The sequence below is a fragment of the Staurois parvus genome, unplaced genomic scaffold (genome assembly GCF_062004578.1).
Source record: "Staurois parvus isolate SC_StPar_1 unplaced genomic scaffold, SC_StPar_1.0 ptg000409l, whole genome shotgun sequence".
NCBI classification, from domain to species: Eukaryota; Metazoa; Chordata; class Amphibia; order Anura; family Ranidae; genus Staurois; species Staurois parvus.
The window spans coordinates 3,748,225-3,774,159 of record NW_028318205.1 but is presented as its reverse complement, the minus strand read 5'-3'; the positions used below and the strand labels follow the sequence as shown (position 1 = coordinate 3,774,159).

Here is a 25,935-nt window from a genome sequence, read left to right as displayed (position 1 = left end):
GGGGAAAACCTGAGCGTCCCCATGAGCTGCATGGCATTGTTGGTAAATGGCCAGCAGATTCAAATTCTGATTGCTGGACAATGGAGACAGAGCCAAATATGGTGCTAGGCATTTATCAAAGTACACGTTTGATGGCTGTTTAATGCTTCTAAGATAATTCTAGGGTGAACTCCCCATTTAAAGTCAGCTTTTGCCAAACCTAGAAATATGGAGCAATAATGAAGAAAATTAGAAAATGCACGAGTAGAGGTTAACTTCATTTAAAAACAAAACAAAAAAAAAAAAAAGGAATGAGCACAAGATTCAGAGATAAATACAGCTAAACACATTTGTACATCTTGAATTTTCTGTACTTTTCTGCTTCGCCTGTTTCCACATCCTATTAAACAATATTGTCACTCGCTTGTTAAAAAGCCAATAGGAAGACTAGTGTTGGTCTGTGTTTAGCAAAGAGACCTATATTAGTCAGACACCTATAAAAAGACACAACTATATGTTTTTTTTGTTTTTAGATCTTATTAGTAAAACACTTTCCATAGAAGAGTGCACCTGTGATTGTAACGTCTTACTATGAAAAAGAATTTTGACTCACCTGTAAATTCCATATCTTGGAGTATGATACAGGACACAGGCTGTGTATTCATAAACCCTGGGTTTCAGGCTTGTAACTTCAGGTGACTGGACACTGGCAAGCTTTTAAGGACATGGCCTCACAGGCAGCTCCCCTATAACCCTGCCCAACTCTGTGAGTTCTCAGTTTTGTAACAAGCAATGGACTGTAACAAAGGAATAAAAAGGGGGTGGGGGAGGGGTCAGTTTCCTATACCTTACTCCAAGAGATTGGATTTACAGGTAAGTTAATTGTGAAGAATGAGAAACGGATCAGAGAGTTGCCAACTCAGAGACACATCTGAAAGATGTGAGAACAAACAAAAAGACCACTTTTGAGGAGACATCATCTAAAGGTATTTCTTCTAATAGGCTCAAAGCGTAGTTTCTGCAGAGCAGAGACAGAACCAAGCTGAGATCCCAAGGAAGGAAAGGATTCTGTAAGGGAGGCTTGATGCAAGCTATACCTTGCATAAAGGATCTCACAGGAGAGCAAGGTCAGAGGTTTTTGAAAAAGGAATGGACAAAGCCAAAACCTATCCTGGCTCATCAGTTTAAAGCAGAGTTCCAGTCACTCTGTAAAAAAATAAAAGTCAGCAGCTACAAAAACTGTAGGTACTAACTTTTAAAAAACAGACACTCACCTGTCTCTCGATCCTGCAGTGTCCTCCCTGCAGCCCATTTCACCGGTCATCTGGTGTTCCTGGCGCCAGCATTTTCAGTGTGGGCACCTGGCTGTGACTGCTTGCGGCTTCATAAACGAGTGCCCACTGCTCATGCGCAAGTAGCGCTGCACTTTCTGAATGGTCGCGTAGTCTTCTGGGACCTGTCATGTGCCCCAGAAGACTACAGGGAGGGAGGTGGGGGGAGGACCCTAAACGATTGCAGTGGAAGTGGGTGCCTGTCAATTTCAGGTACCTGCTCCCCAAAGGTGCCAATCATTAATGGGGAGCGGGGGACCTGTCTTTAAAGCAGATCTTCCCCCTTTTGGGTGGAGCACCGCTTTAAGGACAAATTCTGTTCAAGATTTGATTGTAGGAATGTCAGAATGGGAGGCACAGAGTAATCTCTGGAATTTAAATGCCTGTGCTCACACCAGGCAAATAAAGATTTCCAGGTATGATAGTGGATCTTTCTGGCAGTACATTTGCTTGTTTTTAGGAAGGTAGGAATGACAGACTCAAAGACCCCTCTGTATTTTAACATCGGGGTGCCCCCTTGCATTGTCTGACTGCACTCTGATTGGGTATGATTGCAGAAGGGGAGCCCAATACTGCAGGGCCATCTTTTTTTCTCTGAGCTACAGGATGCTGATGGGGAGCTTGGCTTCCACTGGTGACCAGGTTCTCTAACTGTAAGGGACTGAAACACTCCTGCCAAGCCTGAAAGACTGGTATCTGTTATCATTTTCCAGTGATAAGGAAGGAAGATTTCCCTATTGCTAGGCTGAACTGATGATCCATGATGTTGGAGAATTACTTGCTTGGGTGGCCATGAGCATGGGTAGGATGAGAAATGGGAGCATGCTTGTTCCAGGTCGACAAGATGTTGTACTGTAGTCTTGAATGAAATTGAGCAAAATGGTACAGCCTCAAAAGGAGGCTACCATGAGCTCTAGGAATCTCATGGCGAATATCATTGTGGGATGTCTCTTTGACTTTGGAGTATTAGCTCTAAGAGACAGAATTTTCTTCTACGGAAGGAAAACCTTTTTGAATTGGGATGTATCCAGGAGTAGTCCCAAGTATTCTAGGCAAAGAAAAGGCTTGAGCACAGACTTTTGGAAAATGATTACCCAACCATGAGCCTGAAGCACCTAAACTTCCTGTGGACATTTGCCGAAAGCTGGAAAGGAGAGGAGGCCTTAAGAAAAAGATAGTCAAGATAACCTATGACTTGGATACCATGAATTTTGAAAAAGGCAAGAAGAGGTGCTAGGACCTTTGTGAATACTCTGGGGAAAGAGAACAAGCCAAAAGGCAGTGTGACATGACTTTCTGCCCCTGTAAAGTACAGAAAATGCTAATTAGGCAGACAAATGGGAAAAAGCAGACAGACATCCATGATGACTACATACGCCAGGTATTCCCCTTGTCTCAGAAAGGCAACATCTGACTTTGTGGACTACATAATAAGTTTTGGAATTTGAAGATTTATTGAGGGATTTCAGACCAAGAATAGGATAAATACCTCCATTGGGCATTCCACAAATCTGACTATCCTTGGCAGTTTGCTTAATTGATCTGAGAGTAGAAAACAGTGAGGGGGTAAAGTTTTGAATTCTATTTTGTATCCCTTTGACACCACTGATTGAACCCACAGGTCTGGGACATCTGTGACCTAGAGAGAGACAAACTTTACCAGATGACTCCCACTCTTAAGAGTGAGGGCACTCTTTAGGTCGAGTGGTTAGGTGCTTGGAGTTTTGGAGCAGAGACTCCTGAGATGGGTGGTTTGGAATCTTCCACTGAGGAACCTAATCTTTCCTTCCTGTGACATTCTTTATGAATTGGTTAAGTGCATCCCGAAAAAGATATCGGTTTTAAAAAGGGCATACTTTTGCAGCATTTTATTCCAGGCAGTTTCGGATGTACAGGCTTTGAACCGCAAGATTCTGCGAATGTGAATGGAGCTTAGAGCCATTCTGGAAATCTGTCTCATCGCTTGTTCTACAGCATCCACACAAGACAGCCGAGCAGAAAGCAGCAATTGCTCATTTAGGACACAGTCCTGAAATACACAATAGTGTTGGTTGTTCATTGCCCTTGTCCAATTCACTGCAGTTTGACATACTGAAATTGCAGTGATTGCTAGTTGCAGAGTGGTGCCTGCAAAAGAAACAGAGACTTTAAAGGTGTCTAAAACGGTCTATCTGTAGAATCAGCAGAATTAAGGAACATCTTCAATTGGTACATTGAGATGTTTGTTTAAGACTGAGATGGCAGGGTCAACTACCGTAACAGTCCACTATTTAGTGAAATATTTTTCTACTAGACAGAGATTGGCAAAGATTTTTGGAAGAGTGAAAGTTTTTTCTGGAAGGACTCAATTGTCATCGATTGCCCATCCTATTCTTTCATGAATGGGGAAGGTCTTTAAAGATTTTGCAGGTCTCTTTGCACTTAAATGGGTACGGCGATACAAAGTAGAATCAAGTGTGACAATGGATTTTGCGTTTAGCAGAAGTGAGCTTGTCCACATTAGTAAGAAAGTTACATAAAGCTCCAGCTTTAGGTGTAAAAGGAATCTGGGGGCAAGAAATCCTCTGAAGCTTCCTCTAACACTGCAGCTGTGTTCTCCTGAGACTAAGCATGGAGTGGTTGAATTGTAGTACATGCAGGTCCTAGTGCCCAAAGCAACATTATAGGTCTCCCCCACATTGTAGGGTCCAGGTACGCTTCCCAAAGTGAGGTTGCATTGATCTCGATTCACTGCTTCTATTGATTGAAGAGTTAATTGAAGAAACAGAAGACAAAATAATAAACTAATTAGGCTAAGAGTGATTTCTCCATAAGGGAGAAGAGTTCCATCACCATAGGATAATAGCAAACAATTGAGGACTCGCAGAATGGTGTAAGGTTATATGGGACGTGTCCTCAAAAGCTTAACAGTGTCCAATCACCTGAAGGTGGGCACCTATAACCAGGGGCAGACTGACCATTCGAGCACTCGGGCACTGCCCCAGGGCCAGGGGTCAGTAGGGGCCCCATGAAATCCCCCTGGTACCTTTTTTACAGGCTTTTTTGAGTGTGGGCAAGGGCACAGGGGTCCCATGATCCCCTATTGCCCGGGGGCCCCATGAGTTGTCAGTCCGTCCCTGCCTATAACCCAGGGTCTATGAATACTAAGCTTTTGTCCTGTACTGTACAATTAAGATATGTTAGTTTTCTGGCTGTCATGCCTACCTCCATGCATTAATACCCTGAATCACTGATGTGGGACTTGTCTGCAGTAAAGGACTTACGCAGGCCAGAAATCATGGGACGTTCATATCATAAAGTGACAGAACGTATATTAATAAACAATAATACAACTATGGTGCATATTATTGAGAACAATGTTGTTAAATTCTGCATATCCATCCTTAGCATTATCAAAGAAAGATAAGCATATATAGGGGTCCATTTATCAATAATTTCACCCAAAATTCTCACAACCTTTACTCAAGATTGACACATCTTCTTAAATGAATCCTATGTGAAAAATGTGTCGATAGACTTCATAGCAGCACTTCAGCTCACTAAACATACTAGTCTGACAGTACAATCCTCTTCAAATCTACAAACTACGTAACGTAAGGGCCTGTTTGATTGGATAGTTTAATTACTGTAGGTCCTCATACTACATTGTTTTGGTAAACTGCAACTTTGAATGGTGTTGTGTGTGGTGAGCTTTAAAAACTGCACAATGCAGGCTGCAGGTAGATCTTGGGGCATGCAAAAGCCCCTAATATAGAGCAGGCTGCCCACCAATTGAAAAGAGCCAGAGGGGCAGAAGAGTATGAGAATGGAAAAGGAGAAAGACAAAGGAAATGATGAAATATCCAGTACAGATACAAATTATCTATAAAAGCAACACTAGCCACTGCAAGAGGAACAATAAATCTTCAGGGATATCAGATTTTACATAACAGACTGTAGAAGGGTTCAGTGAAAAAGCACATATACTTACAAGAAGCTGTTTAAGCCCCAGGAAGGTCTGCTCTACCGAGTTGGCGGTGAGAACCTGTCTTTTCAAGGCCGCTTGTTCACCAAGAAAACGCAACATAAGATCCCGTACCGCATCTCCCTGAAACACAGAAAGTAAGATAATCTTTACATATGCCTTGTGTTAGCTAGAACCAGTGTGGTTATATTTTATACCCAAGGAATGGACCAAAGCAAAACTGCTTCCCAATACAGCATCATTTGACTATTAAAACTGATCATACACATACAGGGATGCACTTACTGGAGCAGGCCAAATCTGGAGCGGCTGTGCATAGTAACAAGTCAGCTTCTATCTTCAGCTTGTTCAGTTAAAGCGGCACTAAACCCACTGATCTAACAGTTTAAAAAATATGCAGGGAATACGGTCACATTTGTTTGTGCTCTCAACCAAACGATCAAACCATCAAATGACTGGTGTTATAACTGATCACGTGCTGCATCATGGCAGTTGCAGAGCAGAGGCTAAGATGGCAGATTTCTTGGTTGAAAAGGTTAGAAGGGTTTAGTTACTTTTTAAGCTTTCAAAATAAAAAGACTAGAAGCTGATTAGTTGGTTGCCATGCACAAGGGCTCTAGATTTTGTCCACTCCAGTTTTGATCATTTCTTTTTACAGTATTTGGACATTAAAGTTTACTATAAAAAAATTATATTCACAAGGGCATTAAATACTTTAATGCCATGTGTTTGTGTGGTTGTCACCTCCTACAGTAGAAAATCTCCTCCGTTTGCTTCCTGCCTCCAAAGTAATTTTCCGATGGAGCAGTGGATAATAGAGCCAATGGGGCTGCGACCTCATGGGACAGAGCCCAACTAGGCCTGTCCTTTCCACCCAGCTTCCACAAATTAAACATGATCTATGTGCGGGAGTGGGATAGATGATTCAAAGGTCTGCCTCATCCATTCACAGATCATGTTTCATTCATAGAAGCTGTAGTACGGCTTCTGTCAATGGAGGAGCTGGGCACAAAGACTGGGAACTCTGCATGGGTGCTTGTCACAGCTCCATTAATCCCTGCCATACCAGAAGATTATGGCGACAGTGGTGGGGGGGGGGGGGAGACAAAGGAGGAGGATTACTAAAGGAAAAGAAAGCAGCACAAGGGACACATGGCCGTAAGTAATGTATTTTTTTTTTTTTTTTTTTTACAGGTAATTATATAGCGCCATCAATTTCAGCAGTGACACACACACACACGCACACGCACCTCAAAATAAATTAAAGGAACGTTTTTTAATCAAGAGTATAGCATCAAGTCAATTAAACTCCTGGGATATTGATCTGGTCACTTAATTAGCAAAGGGGGTTGTTAATGAGTTTCAGCTGCTTTGGCATTAATGAAATTAACAACAGATGCACTAGATGGGCAACAATGAGATGACCCCCAAAACAGGAATGGTTTTACAGGTGGAGACCACTGACATTTTTTCCCCTACTCATCTTTTCAGACTGTTTTTCACTAGTTTTGCATTTGGCTAGGGTCAGTGTCACTATTAGTAGCATGAGGGGATACCTAGACCCTACAGAGGTTGCACAGGCATTCCAACTCCTCCAAGATGGCACATCAATACGTACCATTGCCAGAAGTTTTGCTGTGTCTCCCAGCACAGTCTCAAGAGCATGGAAGAGATTCCAGGAGACAGGTCCTTAACCCATCAGCAGGACCGGTATCTGCTCCTTTGTGCAAGGAGGAACAGGATGAGCACTGCCAGAGCCCTACAAAATGACCTCCAGCAGGCCACTGGTGTGAATTTCTCTTACCAATCAAAAACAGACTTCATGAGGGTGGCCTGAGGGGCCGACGTCCTCTAGTGGGCCCTGTGCTCACTGCCTAGCACCATAGAGCTTGATTGGCATTTGCCATTGAACACCAGAATTGGCAGATCCGTCACTGGCGCCCTGTTCTTTTCACAGATGAGAGCAAGTTTACCCTGAGCACATGTGACAGACGTGAAAGGTTCTGGAGAAGCCGTGGAGAACGTTATGCTGCCTGTAACATCGTTCAGCACGGCCGTTTTGGTGGTGGGTCAGTGATGGTCTGGGGAGACATATCCATGGAGGGACACACAGACCTCTAGAGGCTAGACAATGGCACCCTGACTGCCATTAGGTATCAGGATGAAATCCTTTGAACCATTGTCAGACCCTACACTGGTGCAGTGGGTCCTGGGTTCTTCCTGGTGCACGACGATGCCCAGCCTCAAGTGCCTAGAGTACGCAGGCAGTTCCTGGAGGATGAAGGAATTGATACCATTGAATGGCCCCCACACTCGCCTGACCTAAATCCAATAGAACACTTCTGGGATATCATGTTATCTGACGCTGCCAGGTTGCACCTCAGACTGTCCAGGAGCTCCGTGATGCCTTGGTCCACATCTGGGAGGAAATACCCCAGGACACCATCCATCATCTCATTAGGAGCATGCCCGGACACGGTCAGTAGGATTGCCAAGGATTGACATCGCTTCCGGTTTCTCTGGATGTAAATGGATCCATTTTTAAAAATGGAAAGCATTTGATCACACCGATCCTGTGTGATCAAATGCTTTTTAAGGGAAGAGGAGGGATCTGGGTCTTATTGACCCCAGATCTCTCGATAAAGAGCACCTGTCGCTGCCTATTGCTGTCAAAAGGGATGTTTATATACCTTGTGACAGCAATAAAAGTGATCAAAAAAAGAAAAAAAAAAAATTAAAAGTGATAGTGTTAAAATAATTAAAAATTTTTTTTTAAAAACACCCCCGTCCCTGTATGCGAAGGCGAACGTATATATCGGTCCTGCACACATGCAAACAGCATTCGGTCCACACGTGATGCATCACTGATAATTTCAGCTCATGGGCAGTAATTCTAGAACCAGACCGCCTCTGTAAATCTAAGGTGGAAACCTGTAAAGAGTTTCAAAGCATCACCTATGGATAGTAAAATTCAAGTTGTTTGTTGCCGCTGCACGGGCGTGCGCAATTTTAAAGCATGGCATGTTTGGTATCTATTTACGCAGAGTAATAGCATCTTTTATATTTTACCAAAAATTGGGTTTAGTATTGTATTTTTTTTTGCATTAAAATAATATATATGTATATTTTTTTCAAGAAAAATTGCATTTGAAAAACTGCTGCACACATACTGTGTTACAAAACAAAAAAAAATGCAAAAACCACCAATTTATTCTCTAGGGCCTCTGCTTTAAATAAAAACAAAAAAAAATTTGTTTGGGGTTCTAAAAAATGTTACAGCAGTTTAAGTTGCATTAAGCCCCTTATGTTTTAAAAGCCTTAGACATTCCTAAAAACACCTCTGCCTAATAAAAAAAAACATCAACCCTTCATATTTTACAAACTGGCAAAAATTGTTTTTGTTTTATCAGGACAAACAGATGGTCATGAGGGACAAGTAGACTGGAACCCTCTTTAGTCCTTGGTCAAGTCATTTTTTTTAAAAATGTCCACACCCCTGCTGCTTCATCATGTTTTCACTTTGATTTTCTGGGTGTCTTTGAATTGTAGGTTGATAATTTTCATTTCCATCAAACGATGGAGCATCCTTACATTCCTAGCACATTACCCAGTCCATAAAATACAGAACACCCCTACCCCCACATAGTAGAGAAGAGGTGTCTGATATTTACCGTTCTGGGGTGAGAACACTGCTCTTCCACAGATACAGTACAGCAGGTATTTATGAAGGCCAAGGAACACACCAGACAGGTCAGGGATAAAGTTGTGCAGAAGTATAAAGCAGGGTTAGGCTATAAAAAAAAAAATCTCAAGCTTTGAACATCTCTCAGAGCACTGTTCAATCCGTCACCCGAAAATGGAAAGAGTATGGCAGAACAGTAGACCTACCAAGACATGGCCGTCCACCTAAACTGACAGGCCGGTCAAGGACAGCATTAATCAGAAGCAGCCAAGAGGCCCATGATAACTCTAGAGGAGCTGCAGAGAACGACAGCTCAGGTGGAAGAATCTGTCCACAGGACAACTATTAGTTGTGCACGCTACAAATGTGGCCTTTATGGAAAAGTGGTGAGAAGAAAGCCATTGTTGAAAAAAAAAAATAAAAAGCTATAAGAAGTCCAATTTTGCAGTTTGTGAGAAGCCATGTGGGGGACACGGCAATCATGTGGAAGAAGGTGCTCTGGTCAGATAAAACCAAAATGTTACTTTTTGGCCTAAAAGCAAAATGTTCTGTGTGGTGAAAAACTAACACTGCACATTACCCAAAACAAACCATCCCCACTGTGAAACATGGTGGTGGCAGCATCATGTTGTGGGGATGCTTTTCTTCAGCAGGGACAGGGAAGCTGGTCAGAGTTGATGGGAAGATGGATGTAGCCAAATACAGGGAAATCTTAGAAAAAAACCTGTTAAGAGTCTGCAAAAGACTTGAGGCCGGAGCAGAGGTTCATCTTCCAGCAGGACAACGACCCTAAACACACAGCCAGATCTACAATGGAATGGTTTAGTTGAAAGCATATTCATGTGTTAGAATGGCCCAGTCAAAGTCCAGACCTAAATCCAATTGAGAATCTGTGGCAAGACTTGAAAATTGCTATTCACAGACGTTCTCTATCCAATCTGATGGAGCTTAAGATATTTGCAAAGAAGAATGGGCAAAAATGTCACTCTCTAGATGTGCAAAGCTGGTAGAGACATCTCCAAAAAGACTTGCAGCAAAAGGTGGTTCAACAAAGTATTGACTCAGGGTGGTTGAATTCAAATGCACACAACACTTCTCACATATTTATTTGTAAAAAAAAAAACAACTTTGAAAATGTATAAATTTTCCTTCCACTTCACAATTATGTTCCACTTTTTGTTGGCCCATCACATAAAATTGCAATAAAATACATTAACATTTTTGGTTGTAACATGACAAAATGTGGAAAATGTCAATGGGTATGAATACTTTTTCAAGGCACTGTATACTGTGTGCACAATTATTAGGCAAGTGAGTATTTTGACCAAACCATCATTTTTATGCATATTGTCCAGCTCAAAGCTGTATAAACCTGAATGCTTATTGGGTTTAAGCATATCCAGAGATGTGTATTTCTGTAATGAAGGAGTGTGTGGCCTAAGGAGATTAAACACTCTGTATCAATGTGTGCATAAATATTAGGCAGTTTCTTTTCCTCAGGCAAAATGGGCCAAAAAAGAGATTTAACTGACTCTGAAAAGTCAAAAATTTACTCTTGATGGACAAGATGGATGAGCCCGTGGCTGGATCAGTAACAGGCACATAGCTCCACTTTGACTCAGGCACCAGCAAGGTGGAGGTGGGGTGCTAGTGTGGGCTGGTATTATTAAAGATAAACTAGCTGGACCTTTTCGAGTTGAAGATAGACTCAAAATCAACTCCCAAACCTACTGTCAATTTTTAGAAGCAATGGTACAGGAAAAAAATTAGCATCTTTCAAGAAGGCTGTGATATTTATGCAGGACAATGCTCCAACGCATGCATAAAAGTACTGGCTAGCCAGTAAAGGCCTTAAAGATGAAAGAATAATGACATGGCCCCCTTCCTCACCTGACCTAAACCCTATTGAGAACTTGCGGGCCCTTCTTAAATGGGTGATTTACGGTGAAGGAAAGCAGTAGACCTCTCTGACCAGTGTCGAGGCTATGGCTGCTGCTGCACAAAAAGTTGATCGTCAACAGATCAAGAAACTGACAGACTGAATGTAAGGCTTATAATTGTTATTAAAAAGAAGGGTGGCTGTATTGGTCACTGATTTTTTTTTTAAATGTCAGAAACGTTTAATTTGTAAATTTTGAGTTGTATGTTTATCATTCTCACTTTAACAGATGAAAATAAACAAGTGAGATGAGAAAATTTTAGTTTTTCATTTAGTTGCATGATTGTGCACACGAATAGTTGCCCAATAATTGTGCTCACAGATATTCTCCTAAGAAAGCCAAAACCTCACTTTAACTTTCTTAAATAATCAGGTTTGAGGTTTATTAACAGACTGACAGAGAGCACTGTAGTTGTTCAATAATGAAATGAATCCTCAAAAATACAACTTGCCTAATAACTGTGCACACAGTGTAAATATATATTATACATTCACATCTGTTTCTGCTCTCAGGGGGCATACAATCTAAAGGTCCCTAACTCACATTCATACATACACATACTAGGGGCCAATTTATCTACCAGCATGTCTTTGGAGTATGGGAGAAAACCAAAGTCCCTAAAGGAAACCCACGCAGGCACAAGGAGAACATGCAAACTCTGTGCACATAGTGTTGTGGTTGGGATTCAAACTAAAGACCCTAGTGCTGCTAAGCAGAAGGGCTAACCACTTAGCCACTGTGCTGCACTGCCCATTTGTTCCCTTTACCAGTGGTGAGAATGACAACTCCTTCTTGGTGCTACAGTGAAGGAAAAAAAAAAAAAAAAGCCAGTAATTACATTGAAAAACCGGCATTGACATATAGCGGCAGCCAGTGAGGGAGCATGAGTGTATACACTACTCCTCTCCTGGCCCCCGCTTACACACACTTCCCCCCCACACCCTCATGCCTACAAAGAGGACCTGTCACTCATATACTATTACATAGGGGAATATTGGTCACCTATGTTATAGTAAAAAAATCATAACTTAAAAAAATAAATAAATAAAAATACACATTAAAAGTAAACATACGCAGACATTCCGTTTTCGGTTTTCGACCACGTGCATTCTGAATTTTCAGTATCGGCACCAGAATTTTCATTTCAGTGCACCGCCAGCTTTTACAGTTAATTGAAATCATAACATGCAATTTTTTTAAATTTAGATAAAGTGCTGAGATGTTATAAATTGAGTTGCAGTTCAGTGAGTAAATAAGTATTTGATCCCGAAGCAAAACATGATTTAGAATTTGGTGGAGAAATGCTTGTTGGCAAGCACAGAGGTAAGACATTTCTTGTAATTGGTTACCAGGTTTGCACACATCTCAGGAGGGATTTTGGTCCACTCTTTACAGATCTTCTCTAAATCCTTAAGGTTTCTTGGCAGTTGCTTGGCAACTCAAAGTTTCAGCTCCCTCCAAACATTTTCTATAGGATTAAGGTCTGGAGACTGGCAAGGACATTCTATGACCTTAATGTGCTTCTTCTTGGGCCATTTCTTTTCTGCCTTGGTGGTATGTTTTGGGTCGTTGTCATGCCAGAAGACCCATCTTCAGTAATTTGGCTGAAGGAAGAAAGGTTTTCATCCAAGATTTTACAATACATGGCCCCGTCCATTGGCCTCTCAATGCAGCAAAGTCAGCCTGTACCTGTCCACAAATTTCATTTCGGTGCACCACTAACCAAAACCATATAATATGAGGTCAAACTTAAACACTTTCAATTGGTATGCAGTCAGGCAGGCCCTTGAACTACGTAGTTGAAGGTAAATCTAAAGGAACTTGAACAAAAAAAATTGTATAATGTACGGCCAGCTTAACACTATTACCAGACCCTAAGATTGCGATTCTGCGTATTTTTCCCCAGGACCTTCTACTACGCTATTTGGGTTAACTTTTTTTCTTGCCCGTAAACGTATTGCTCAAACGGGGTTGCCTGCTTGTCCTACTACATTTGCACAATGGCAAATAACTGTTAATGCTATCTTAGAGAGAGAGATTGACATACCAGCACAGGGGCTGTCCAAAAAATTCTAAAAAATATGGTTTCCTTGGTTATCATCTGCCTCAGTAAATTCTTCCTCTGATCATTCCTTCTCCATCATTGCCCACTTCATTTAAAGTTACAGTATAGTCTCCATTTGCACAGTGGTTTGAGATAATTCAAAACATATTTTTCATCTCCTTTTTTTTCTCTTCTTTTTACTTGCTTATCCATTGGCATTGTATTGTGATACTGTTTGGATTTGAAAGATATGCTCTCAGGGGCAGCTTTTGATTTTGTCCTGAAATGTGTTACTATGGTTGTACTTTATCGCATGTACTTGTAATAGTTTTCTTACGAGACATAAGTATGTTGTTGCTGCTTTGAGTGTTTTGTGTTGATGTAATTTTCGTTGGTTTAAATTTTATTTTGATTTGCATTTCTTTTTTATTGACTTGTAAGTTATTAAAACTTTAATAGAAATTATTTGTAAAAAAAAGAAAAAGAAAAAAGTTAACTGTAAATAATGGGCCTAGAACTATTGATCACACGTGTATCACAAGTGACGTTTTCATTCATATGTAGGTGCCTTTGAAGGGTGTGTGTCAGGAATGGACTCAGCACTGGTGGTGGGACTCACCTGCCGTGTGGGCTGCAGTACCAGGGCTGACCAGCGGGTGCTCTCAGCAGCCAGAAGCTCACTCCTGCAATCAGCCAAACACCTGGGGCTGATTGCAGGAGGTGTATTTAAGGAATGGCCAGACCTGCAGTCAGGGCCTTGGTGTATGTTTCCCATGAGCCCCTGTACCTGGTATCCTGTGTTCCTGCCTATCTGCCTAGTTGCTGACCCTGCTTTGATCCTGACCTCTGCTGACCGTCTCCTGTTGAACTCCTGGCTTGCCTGACCATCCTTCTGCCTGATCCTCTGTACCGCACTGCCCGTGAGTTACTGAAACCGGCTTGTGACCCTGACTATTCTCTGCCTGCTCCTCCGGTACCTCACTGCCCGCACGTTGCTGACCTGGCCTGCCTGCCGCTACCCAGACGATCCATCCATCCCGCACGGATCCAGTCACTACTGTCCAAACCTGCCAGCCCCTTCACATCAGGCTTTCCTCTGGTACATACCCTCGGCGGACCCCTCTTCCACAGTTGGGTGCACTCAGGGGCCGCAACCTGGTCTCAGTCCTGCGCCAAGTCCATCCCCACCATCAGGGGCTCTGGTGAAAAGGCAGACTGGGGCTTAGACTCCGCGCCCTGGGGAATCCTGGTCTGTGGGTCACTAGAGATTCCGCCGGGTGGTGCCTGACAGTACCTTACGGCCTGCCTGACCATTCCACCTCTCCAGCCCTGACTACGCCTGTGTTCCTGAAGCCTGCTACTTCCCTGTGTCAGTCCACACATTTCTGGTCACACCCGGATCGCTGACAGTGTGCTTATGATTGTGTGTGCTCGTACTTGAGAGCGGGCCAAGGTAAAACATTTTTTAGCAAGGGGCGTTTTAAGGGCTTGGGTAAAACCTTTTTTTTTAAACTTTCACTAAAACTTTATTTATAACACATAAGGGACAAAAAGTTTGGGGGTCACAAAAAGCATCGCTTTCATTAGAAAGCCGATGGTCATCTTATGGAGTGTACACACAATCCCATGGAAGTGAGTGTAAACTCCCTCGATGCCTTTGCCATAAGACATATGACGGTGGCAGTAAAAAGGTTTAACATGTTATATAAAGACAATGCTCTTCTCTTTGGCTTTCAGTAGGGCAAAAAGGGGTTAAAAATCTGTCAGGTACCCACTGCTGCCTGTGTCCTTGCTTGAGCTTTGTTTTCTCCATAAGTCCCAATGACAATAAATCTTGTCAATAAGGACATAGGTGTGAAACTAACATTTAACAGTTTTCATAGGCACTGGGGGTGAGGAGAAATCTTCTAATGAAGACATGTGTTGAAGTGACAATTGTCTAATAGAGACTTTTCCCTCACCTGTGGAGATTTACTGTTGATTCTTCAGGACAGGAAATTAAGGGAAGACTATTCATTCCCTATTTTTTCAGGAGCAAAGCAAAAAAAGATCAAATTTAGTGGGATTTTGGTCAGTTTTTCCAAATTGATACTTCAGAACATGTTTTTAAAATAAAATCCGTATTTTACAAATAAACCCCCTAATACAGAGTGCTCCTAGATTTCAGTGTGTTGCGTGCATTCTGGTCTGCCTAATAACATAGCCCAGTACTAGCTGTGCATTTGCTGACTATTGCAGACTGAAGGGCAATGCAAGGAGAGGAGAGAAGTGTTCTTCCTCTGAGTCACTCAGCTGAGACTACTACTCAGATTTGTTATTAAACTCAACAGTAAACCACTTGCTAGCTCAATATGAAATGCATATCTGCAGAATCTGTGAGATCCAGCCAGCCTAAGCCTGACTATACTGTGTACAGTGTATAGCCCAACAAAGGCATGTGATTAAAGAAACCTTAACACTGCTTAAGATAAACGGGCTGTGAAGAGTTACAGAAGAATTCCAGGCGTGGATATTTTATACATAGCTTTGCTGCTCCACTTTAGACCAGTGTAATTATGAATATACCATACCTGGCTGATGCCACTGAAAGCTGGAAATCACTGACAGACACACTACTCAAGTGATCTCCACTTGTTTCAGGGCCTGTGCTGAGCAGCTGGCCTTCTGCATTCTGAACACTGGAGGTTGACTGCTTGGCATGGGTGCCATTCAGAGAATGCTTTGCATTTTTTTAATGAATGCAAAGCGTTCTCTAATTAAATGAGGTGGAGAGGAAGGGTGATGATGTCAAATGATGATGGAGAGGAAGGGTGATGATGAGATCACTAGAGTAGCAGTGATTTCCAGGTTCCAGGGGCATCAGCTAAGTATAGCATATACAAAGTTACACTGGTCCATGCTGGACCAATGTAAATATGTACAAAATACCCATACGCAGAATTCTTTAACCAGTTCCCGACCACACTATAGTAAAAAGACGGCTACAGCACAGTTGGCTAATTCTGGGAGGGCATCCATGGACATCCTCCCAAAACAACACCCCCACCATGCACGATCTGTGTCTTCGGACACAGCTGATCATGTGTTCAAGTAAAGGGCCAACCAAAGCCGCTTTTTAGCATGTGACCAGCTGTATCAAATCACAGCTGATCACAGCGTAAATATGAAATGCTGGTTATTGGCTGTCCTCTCCTCATGCTGACAGCGTGAGTAGAGAAGAGCCGGTAAGCAGCATTTCTCAGGGGGATATCTACACTGATCATCAGGGCACTGATCATCAGTGCCCTGATGATCACTGTAGCCCTATCAGTGCAGCCAATAGTGCACATCAGTGCCGCCCGTCAGTGCAGCCTCATCAGCGCCCGTCAGTGCAGCCTCATCAGCAAAGGAGAAAAATCACTTATTTACAAAACTTCATAAACAGAAACTAAGAAAACATTTTTTATTTTCTTTTTTCAAAATTTTTGGTCTTTTTTTGTTTATCAAAATGTAAAAACCCCAGAGGTGATTAAATACTGCCAAAATAAAGCTCAATTTGTCTCCATAAAATGCTAAAAATTTAGTTTGGGTAGAGTGTTGCATGACTGCACAATTGTCATTCAAAGTGCAACAGCGCTGAAACCCTAACAATGAACTTCTTTCACTTGGTCCCTTTTGCTCTGTGAAACATGCCGCTGAAAGTGTTTTGTTATATCGGTTTGAGAAGTTCAAAAATACCTGTTGATCTTGTGGAAATCTTGTAAGCTGATAACTTTCTGTACTCTTTGCCTATATTGACATATCAATTGTTTTGAGATTTACAGAACCATGCCTCCCTATATTATGGTCAATGGGAGAGGGGCAGGGTTCCATACTCCTATCCAGTTTCTGTTGTCTTGATACAGATGAGTGAGTGGCTGTTATCATTTTAGAACAGGAAGGATGTTATTGGCACAATCAGCAGATTAATAAATAAGTAAATAAAAACAAAAAGCTCAAAAGAAGAAACTAATGTACATTTAAGAACAGGTAAGCTGCAATATAAACATTTTTTTGTTTTTGAGCTCAGATACACATATCATGCCAAGAGCTTCCAAATGTCGGAAACACTTATTGCAAGCAGGTTTTCCTATATACAAATGACTATCATGCTCCCTTTTCTGTGGAAAAGGAAACAGGTCTTTTACCATGAGCGATTCACATGTAGTCACTTACCTGAATATTATCAAACTTTAACCCTGGCATAGTAAGCTTCTCCTTATCAATAAAGACAGGGTTGTACTGCTGTGTGGCTACAGAGATAAGGATGTTTCTTGTTTCCTCAGATGGCAACCAAGCATCATTTCTCCTGTCCATCTCACTCATGTTTAGGGCAGTAGCAAATGGGTCATCGCTTCCAGCAAACACACTCTGGATCTGTGAGAAGGGTTTTGGGGACTGAGGTATTTCCATAGATGCAGGCAAGCCACTTGAATCTAAAGAGTTATTACCCATGAAAAAACTGACGGCAGGAAGGTTCTGAGAGTTACCCGCATCTGGAGTTATAGGTGCTGGGCTTCTGTCAGCAACAGACGGTGCTGCATTTGGATTACTAACCGAGATAAACGTTGACGAGGTGGTGAAGGAATCAAAGAAGTCAGAAGCAGAAGAATTAGGTCCTCCATTATCAGAGAAAAAATTGCTTAAGCTTGGACTTGGCTGGACAACTTGTGTTTGAGTCTTTATGGTGCTTTTAAATTCAATTCCAAAACTTGGTGACTTCACCATTTGAGATTCAAAGCCATCGTGGATTAAAAAGGCCTGTTGGGTATTAGACTGGCTGAAGATGGTACAAACCGGGATGGTTTCCTCAGCTGGAGAAGATTTAATGATTGGAATAACTAATTCTTCTTTGTGCTCACTTTCGGGTGTCTGTACATTGGTAATGATCCCCTCATTTGTTTTGATTGGGTGACCCTGAAGCTGGGCAGATGAGTCACTCACAGGCAACTTGTCTGAAGCAGAGTTTTCAGGACTAATATCAAACTCAGAGCTATTCTTGCTATTTAGACTTTGATTATATTCCTTATCTGTTTCTTGCCCCATTCCCATGGTGTCACTACTTTCAATTTCATCAACAATGTCCTGAAGGCAGCCAATATCTCCAGCATCATCTTCACTGATGTTTGGAGAGTCAGATATGATCACACTTTCCATCATCTGCTCGTTAAGTTTGTCCAGCAAGTTTCCAGAATCTTCGGACAGGGTGACATTTTCTTCGGATTCAAAGGTGTCAGCATCAAGATCAATGGTCTCTTCATGAAGAAGGATCTCCTCTTGTACTTGTGCAGTTTTGTCTGGAGGTAGTCCTACAATGGTAGAAGAGTCAGCTTTAGCTGTGCTGTTGGGAGAATCTTTCATGTCATTTTGTAGGCAGTTATCTGGGTTCTCCATTGTTCCTATAAAAAAAAAATAAAAATGTTAATTGGCTGTCCAAGTGTCTAATAATAATCATCAGAGATACATTATACTACTTAAAGTGGAATTCAAGGCTAGAACTAAGAGACTGTAGAAAAGACCTTGTGGTCCCACTCCAAGCTGGTAAGCAGAAATGAATAACCCCGCCATAATGTGGAGATAAGGTGCAGCATCCCGAAATGCTTACAGTAGCTCTGATGCAATGAAGGGATGGATGGTGCTCAAACCAGCCCAGAGAGTCCGGTGTGTGTGATGCCATGGCCACCTCCTCACCCCTGAAGCCGACTGGTGCGAGCTGATCACATGACTGGACCAGACCACCTTGAGAATAGGTAAGTATATGCACCTTCCTTCTACAGCGGGGGTCACCAACCCATAGATAGCAGTTTACCACTAGATCATGGCCAGGTGACTGGTAGATTGCAGTCTGGGCTTGCTGACCCGCCATCCTAGAGCATCAGAATGCAATGCAGAGGGACTTCTTGTAAAGTTGGAACTGTAGTTGGGAGCAAGAGCAGCATAAGTCGATGCCTCCTCTGTAGTGCTGCCTTCAGTCCCATGCGGAGTGATACCAACTGCACTCCACCTCTTATCCTGGCTGGTGTACCAGCAGCAGGAAAAAAGGGGTCAGTGTGAAGAAATACACTGGACATAATAGTATAGGGATGCTTTCACACGGATGCTCGGTGGTTTTCCCACACCGTGGGTGCAGTGCCGTGTACCTACAGCTTTCCTGAGGGTTTGCTGAGCCTAGCCATAGACTTCTATTATATCTTGCGGGTTTGGTGCACTCTGGAAGCCCTTACCTTGCCGGGAGAATTTTGTTTTTGTTTTTTCAAGTTTACTATGGCAACCACACAAAAACATTCCACACAACAAGCACAAAGCAGGATATTTTGACATGCACAGTAACAGATGCATAGATACTGTATATTCAGCAATCAGTATAGGCTCAGTGAAACATGTCCAGAAAAAAAAAAAAAAAAAAATAGAACCAGAAAAATAATGTAGAAATAAAAACAAAATATGGGGGAACAGAACAGAGAATAAGAGTACAGGTCACGTCATTTACATTGCTCATTATATCATTTTAGTACAACTAAAAACGAAGCAAGATTCCTCAAGTTAGCAAAAGCTCTTCCTGTACTAGCAGTATGTGTGTATACCGGGGTCAGCAACACATAGATCGCTGTTTGGGCTTGCTGACCCGCCATTCCAGGGCATCAGAGTGCAATGCAGAGGGACTACTTGAAAAGCTGGAGTTGTAGTATTGAGCAGAAGCAGCATAAACCAATGCCTCCTCTGTAGTGCTGGATCCTGTCCCATGCGGAGTGATACCAACTGCACTCCACCTCTTATCCTGGCTAGCAGTCTCCAGAGTGGTGCCGGCAGCAGGAATAAATAGATTTTCAGGTCAGTGTGAAGCAATACACTGGGCATAATAGTATAGGGCTGCTTTCACATTGGTGCACTGCGGTTTACCGGCACCGTGGGTGCAGTGCAGTGTACCTGCAGCTTTCCTGCAGTTGCAGCATAGTGCATCTGAAACTCTCCTGGATTAGCTGTGCTTAACCATAGACTTCTATTATATCCTGCAGGTGTGGTGCAATTTTTAAAAACCACCAAAACTCCTGAATGCAGGAGCGTTGGTGAATTTTCAGAAAGTGCACCACACCTGCAGGATATAATAGAAGTCTATAGTAAAGCGCAGCTAACCCAGGAAAGTCACAGATGCATTGTGCTACACCCATGTGAAAGCCACCTTATAGGGGGCTTAGAACAGTAAGAGTTCATTTACATGTGCAGTTGGGGGGTGGTGGTGAAACCCCATAGTTAAGACATGTTTTTAACATCCCGCCCCAACCACACCCCCTTTAGCTGCAGAGGCCAGGGGTGTACACATGTTGCAGCTGAGTTATATGCAGCAGTTGAGTTATACGCCTGGTCACGGCGGGTGGGTGTAGCACATGCCAAGCATGACCCATTGAAGTGAATGAGGCCACTACAACCTTGTGCAGTACAGCAAACAAGGGGTTAAAGCAGGCAGCATCATGTTGCTTTCTCGCCACCTGCTGTAACCCCTTGGACCCCGCAGAAGCATGCAGTTGCTGGGTGCTTGCAGAGTTGTCCCAGTTATTTAAATAGGTCGTGACTGGCAAACAGTAGCACCCATCAAAAGCAACAGGGGGTTTAATTCCTACTGCAGCATGTGTACACCTTTGGCTGGCGCCCCAACAGCAGAGTTTTACCACAACTTCCCCCCTACTTTATATGTGAACAAGCCCTAAGGGTGCCGCTGCTTTATGCAACTAAGGGATCATGCCCTTAAGGCACAGCTGCTCCTCTGAAAAGCAATCCAAGTGTGTACGACAAACGGTGAGGTGGAGATATGTTGCCTCCTCACCACCTTTTGTAAACCCATGATTGCCATACAATGCATGCGATCACGATACAGTAGTTATTAGAGGTTTAAATCAAGTGTGAGGAAGCGAAACTGTGCCTGCTAATCTTTACTTCTCACCTGTTGTTCAGGTAAATCTCCACCTCTTTAACCCCTTCACACGATGTCACACAAATATGCGGCCTCACAGAACTGGGCTTTTTTCCGTGGGGCCGCATATTTGTGTACCTGTCTTTGTGCGGCACGCTCCCAGCATATCGGGCTCACAGCTCAAAGACTGGGGTGTCACTGACAGCCCCAGGTCCGGTTCTAACGATCGGGACCCTGGACTGCCGATTCCGGGTAACATGATCGCTGTGATAGCCTCTGATTAGCTGTCACAGTGATCAGTCACTGTATAGCCCGGCCCCCTTGTTTTGTTTTTCGCTCTATGAATCGAGGAGAGAGATACATTGTATCTAACCCCTGGCATAGAGGGAAACAAATTGTTAAAAAAAAAAAAAAAAAAGATAAATATTAAAAAATAAAAAATAAACAAAAATACCTAGATCAAGTTTAGCGCTAGTTCACTGCCAGAGTTAGTGTTTGGGTCAAGGTCAAGATATTTTTTTTTGTTTTGTTTTTTTAATTGGCGTCAGTGTGTTTTAGGTATAAAAAAAACAAAACAAAATGTGCACTATTGCTTCTGGACATTACTACTGGTACAAACAACAAATAACATAGACTTATATGGTATCGCTGCGATCGTCAAGAGCTGGAAAATGTATTTTGGGTTGTTCTTTGGTGGTAGGTTATGGTAGTAACAAGAAACAGATAGCTACATTAAAAAAAAATATTGTTTTGTTACTATTTTGGGCCAGTTTTCCTTTGATAATATAAAAAAAAAAAAAAAAAAAATCAGGAGATATCCATTTCCATTTACCCCCAAATCAAAGCCCAATTTGTCCTGAAAAAAACAAGGTATAATTCACCTGGATGTACAAAGTAGTTGTGCTGATATGTACGGTTTTACTAACACATGTCAAGGTTGCAAAATTGTGCTTAGGCATTAAGATTTGTTTTACCCTTAGGCGTGAAGGGGTTAAGGTTGCCTACCCCTGTTCTACAGGGTAATTAATATAGGAGTTAGGAGGAGGATGGAAGGAGTTTCAGGCTTAGTTAGTTCTAGGAAGAAAAAATGCCACTCAAACCAGCCCGACCTAGTCACGGTGTTGGCTTCAACCGCTGCTTCAGCCATGCTGACTGACGCGCTTCACCCAGCCTGGACTGGTGGGCGCAACAAAACGCATCTGTAGGTGTGGTCATGGATGAGGCCAACACAGTGACTAGATTGGGCTGCCTCGATCGGGGTCTTTTCTTCCTTGAATCTACACTCCTAAATTGGTGCACCGATGCCCACTCCCACGCTCTAAGCACTGGAAGGGATACTACAAACCCTTGGATTTGAGCAGCGCTACAAGTCTTTCAGGATCACACTTTGTTCTAGCCTTCAATTTCAATTTAAAGTGATCTTAAAGACTCCTATTTTTCTCTAAAATAAAAAAAAGATGTTATACTTAACTGCCCTGTGCAAGGATATTGCACAGAGCGGCCCCTTACCTCCTTTTCTGGAGCTAACAAAGTAGCGTTCCTTGATCCTCCATCTTCAAAATGCCTCAACCTTTTTGAATCGTGGGGCTCTACTCTCTGCTCAAATGGGTTCTGTTTTGAATTTACAGCATTTGTTTGTGGTTTTGCCTGCACAGCCAAATTACCAACTGAGAGACATCTGTGAATGGGAAGAATACTAGACTACCATGGTAGAGGGGCTCACAGATCATGTCAGAACAAGTGCGATGGTATGGCTGCACTAGTAGTCCACTGTCTACTTCTGCCAGCCCATACAGTACCAGAAGGTCCATACCTCTGTACAGACCTGAGGTTGGGGTAAACACTGCAGGATGATATGATGAACTAATAATGAATGCAATGCTCTGCCATGTTAAATGCAAAAATGTAAGAAATGCACAATATCTACTAAGTCCCCGGTCACACCAGTGCAAATTGTCATGTGATTTGTTCATTCAAGCCGCATGACAAGTTGAACCCTATTGTCCGCAATGGAAGTGGTCAAATCTGTGACTCCGACTCTTGTGGTCATTCATCATCTGCCTGTCCAAATGAGATATGAGCATGCAGATACACTGATAGTCTGCAGGAGCCTGATATTGCACCTGTGATTTGCTAAAACACAAAAAAAAAAAAAAAAAAAGAAGTTTTTTTGCCTGCAAAAAAATGTTTATTCATTTTTATATTTAGAAAGGTGAACATAGCCTTTAAGCTTTGATAAAAAACAATGGAAGCTTGTTTCAGTGCAGAGCTGCTCCATATTTTGCACTCTCCAGTTATATTAAATCAACCCCAATGCATGTTGAAACATGTCTCTCAACAGTATCTATTGCAATTCCCATGTGACAGGGTGATAACACAGGAGAACATTTGGGAGACAGCAGGTGTTTTCACCCTATAACAGAAAGATTCTTCATGCATTGCAGCCTTTACAGTTTGCTGGGATTGGTGCAAAAAAAAAAAAATAACAACGGGCGATAACACTGTGTTCGGTCCCATTCAAGCTTGCAAATGGCAGTTTCCAATTTGCTGTGAATACCCAGCAGGGGTTCCCTGAAATTTGCTGTGGGTGGGAACCTCTATTGAAAGCAATGGTAGGCTATTTGTGGCTGATTGCATGTACTCGCTCATGCGGCGATCACCTGCAGACGATTGGCTGTGAATGCAAACTGTCTGGAGGCAGGCAATGTGCCTTCGGTCTTGTGTGAAGTCCAACAAGAACCATGGGGCATACCATCGCACTTGTTCTGACATGATCTGTGAGTCCCTCTGACATGGTAGTCTTGACCTAGGGTGCTCACTAGTGCATTGGCAGTGCATTGAGAACTACATGCAGTCGACTGCAAAGGCTGTCGCTACTAGTAGTGCATTCATTCACAGATCACAAGGAATGGAAATGATTATAATGAGTATTGAAAACAAGTAATGAAAAAAATGGCATTAATTTATAATACAAAATGCTTTAGTAAATTAAATCTCATTTATTAGGGTGCGCGTCTACTTTTTTGTAAAATACAAGAATGAACTCCTATTTGCACTCTCGTCTGTTAAGTGTACCATTGAAAAGGTTTGTTATATTTGTAAAAAAAAAATTATATATATATATATATATATATATATATATATATATATAATAATTTTATACATACACGCACACATACATCCATACACACACACTGCTTAAAATAATTAAAGGAACACTTTTTAATCAAAAATGTATTTTTTTTTCTTGGTAGGTTAATTGGCTCCTTTCTAAATTGTCCCTAGTATGTGTATGTATAAATGTAAGTTAGGGACCTTAGATTGTACACCCCTTGAGGGATAGGGACTGATGTGAATGTACAATTTATATGTAAAGCGCTGCGTAAATTGACGCCGCTATATGAGTACCTGTAATAATAATAATAAATCAAGAGTATAGCATCAAGTCAATTAAACTCCTAGGATATTGATCTGGTCAGTTAAGTAGCAGAGTGGGTTGTTAATCAGTTTCAGCTGTTTTGGTTTTAATAAATAGGTGCACTAGATGGGCAACAATGAGACGACCCCCAAAACAGGACTGGTTTTACAGGAGGAGGCAACTGACATTTTTTTCCCTACTCATCTTTTCTGACAGTTTTTCATTTGGCTAGCATCAGTGTCACTACCGGTAGCATGAGGTGATACCTGGACCCTACAGAGGTTGCACAGGCACTCCAACTCCTCCAGGATGGCACATCAATACGTACCATTGCCAGAAGTTTTGCTGTGCCTCCCAGCACAGTCTCAAGAGCATGGAGGAGATTCCAAGAGACAGGCAGTTATTCTATGAGAGCTGGACAGGGCCATAGAAGGTCCTTAACCCATCAGCAGGACTGGTATCTGCTCCTTTGTGCAAAGAAGAACAGGATAAGCACTGCCAGAGCCCTACAAAATGACCTCCAGTAGGCCACTGGTGTGAATGTCTCTGACCAAACAATCAGAAACAGACTTCATGAGGGTGGCTTGACCTCCTCTAGTGGGCCCTGTGCTCCCTGCCGGCACCATAGAGCTCGATTGACATTTGCCACTGAACACCAGAATTAGCAGGTCTTCCGCTGGTGCCCTGTGCTTTTCACAGATGAGAGCAGGTTCACCCTGAGCACATGTGACAGATGTGAAAGAGTCTGGAGAAGCCGTGGAGAACGTTATTCTGCCTGTAACATCGCTCAGCAAGACTATTTTGATGGTGGGTCAGTGATGGTCTGGGGAGGCATATCCATGGAGGGATGCACAGACCTCTACAGGCTAGACAATGGCACCCTGACTGCCATTAGATATCAGGATGAAATCCTTGGACCCACTGTCAGATCCTACGCTGGTGCAGTGGGTCCTGGGTTCCTCCTGGTACACCACAATGCCTGGCCTCATGTGGCGAGAGTATGCAGGCAGTTCCTGGAGGATGAAGAAATTGATACCATTGAATTGCCCCCACGTTCGCCTGACCTAAATCCAATAGAACACCTCCGGGACTTCATGTTTCGGTCCATCTGGCGCTGCCAGATTGCACCTCAGACTGTCCAGGAGCTCAGTAATGCCCTGGTCCAGATCTGGGAGGAAATACCCCAGGACACCATCTGTCCTCTCACTAGGATCATGCCCCAATGTTGTCAGGCATGCATACAAGCACGTGGGGGCCATACAAACTACTGAGTATCATTTTGAATTGCTGCAATAAAATTTCAGCAAAATGGACAAGCCTGCTACATAATTTTTTCACTTTGATTTTTGGGGTGTCTGAATTCAGTCCTCTGTTGGTTGATCGTCTTAATTTCCATCAAACGATGGGGCACCCCTACGTTCCTAACACATTACCCAGTCCATATCATTTTCCCCATTGAGATCTGATGTGTTTTCAAAGTGTTCCTTTAATTTTTTGGAGCGGTGTGTAATATATATATATATATATATATATATATATATATATATATATATATATATGTATATATATATATATATGATAGATTTGTTGATTCTGCCAGAAATCTTGTGAACTTACAATTTCCTGTACTCTCTGCTTCCACTGATGGTA

At 42.4% G+C, this 25,935-nt stretch overlaps 1 protein-coding gene across 1 annotated transcript in view; it reads right to left on the bottom strand.

Annotated features, from left to right (window-relative positions):
• Nucleotides 1–25,935, bottom strand: part of TRAPPC12 (trafficking protein particle complex subunit 12) — a 185,985-nt gene that overhangs the window by 157,836 nt on the left and 2,214 nt on the right. The window contains exons 2-3 of the mRNA XM_089686734.1: nucleotides 17,135–18,357; nucleotides 5,281–5,397 (exon numbers count right to left, since the gene is read on the bottom strand). Of these exons, the coding sequence (XP_089542860.1) occupies nucleotides 5,281–5,397; nucleotides 17,135–18,352 (1,335 nt within the window). The 5' untranslated portion in view covers nucleotides 18,353–18,357. The remainder of the gene's footprint in view (nucleotides 1–5,280; nucleotides 5,398–17,134; nucleotides 18,358–25,935) is intronic.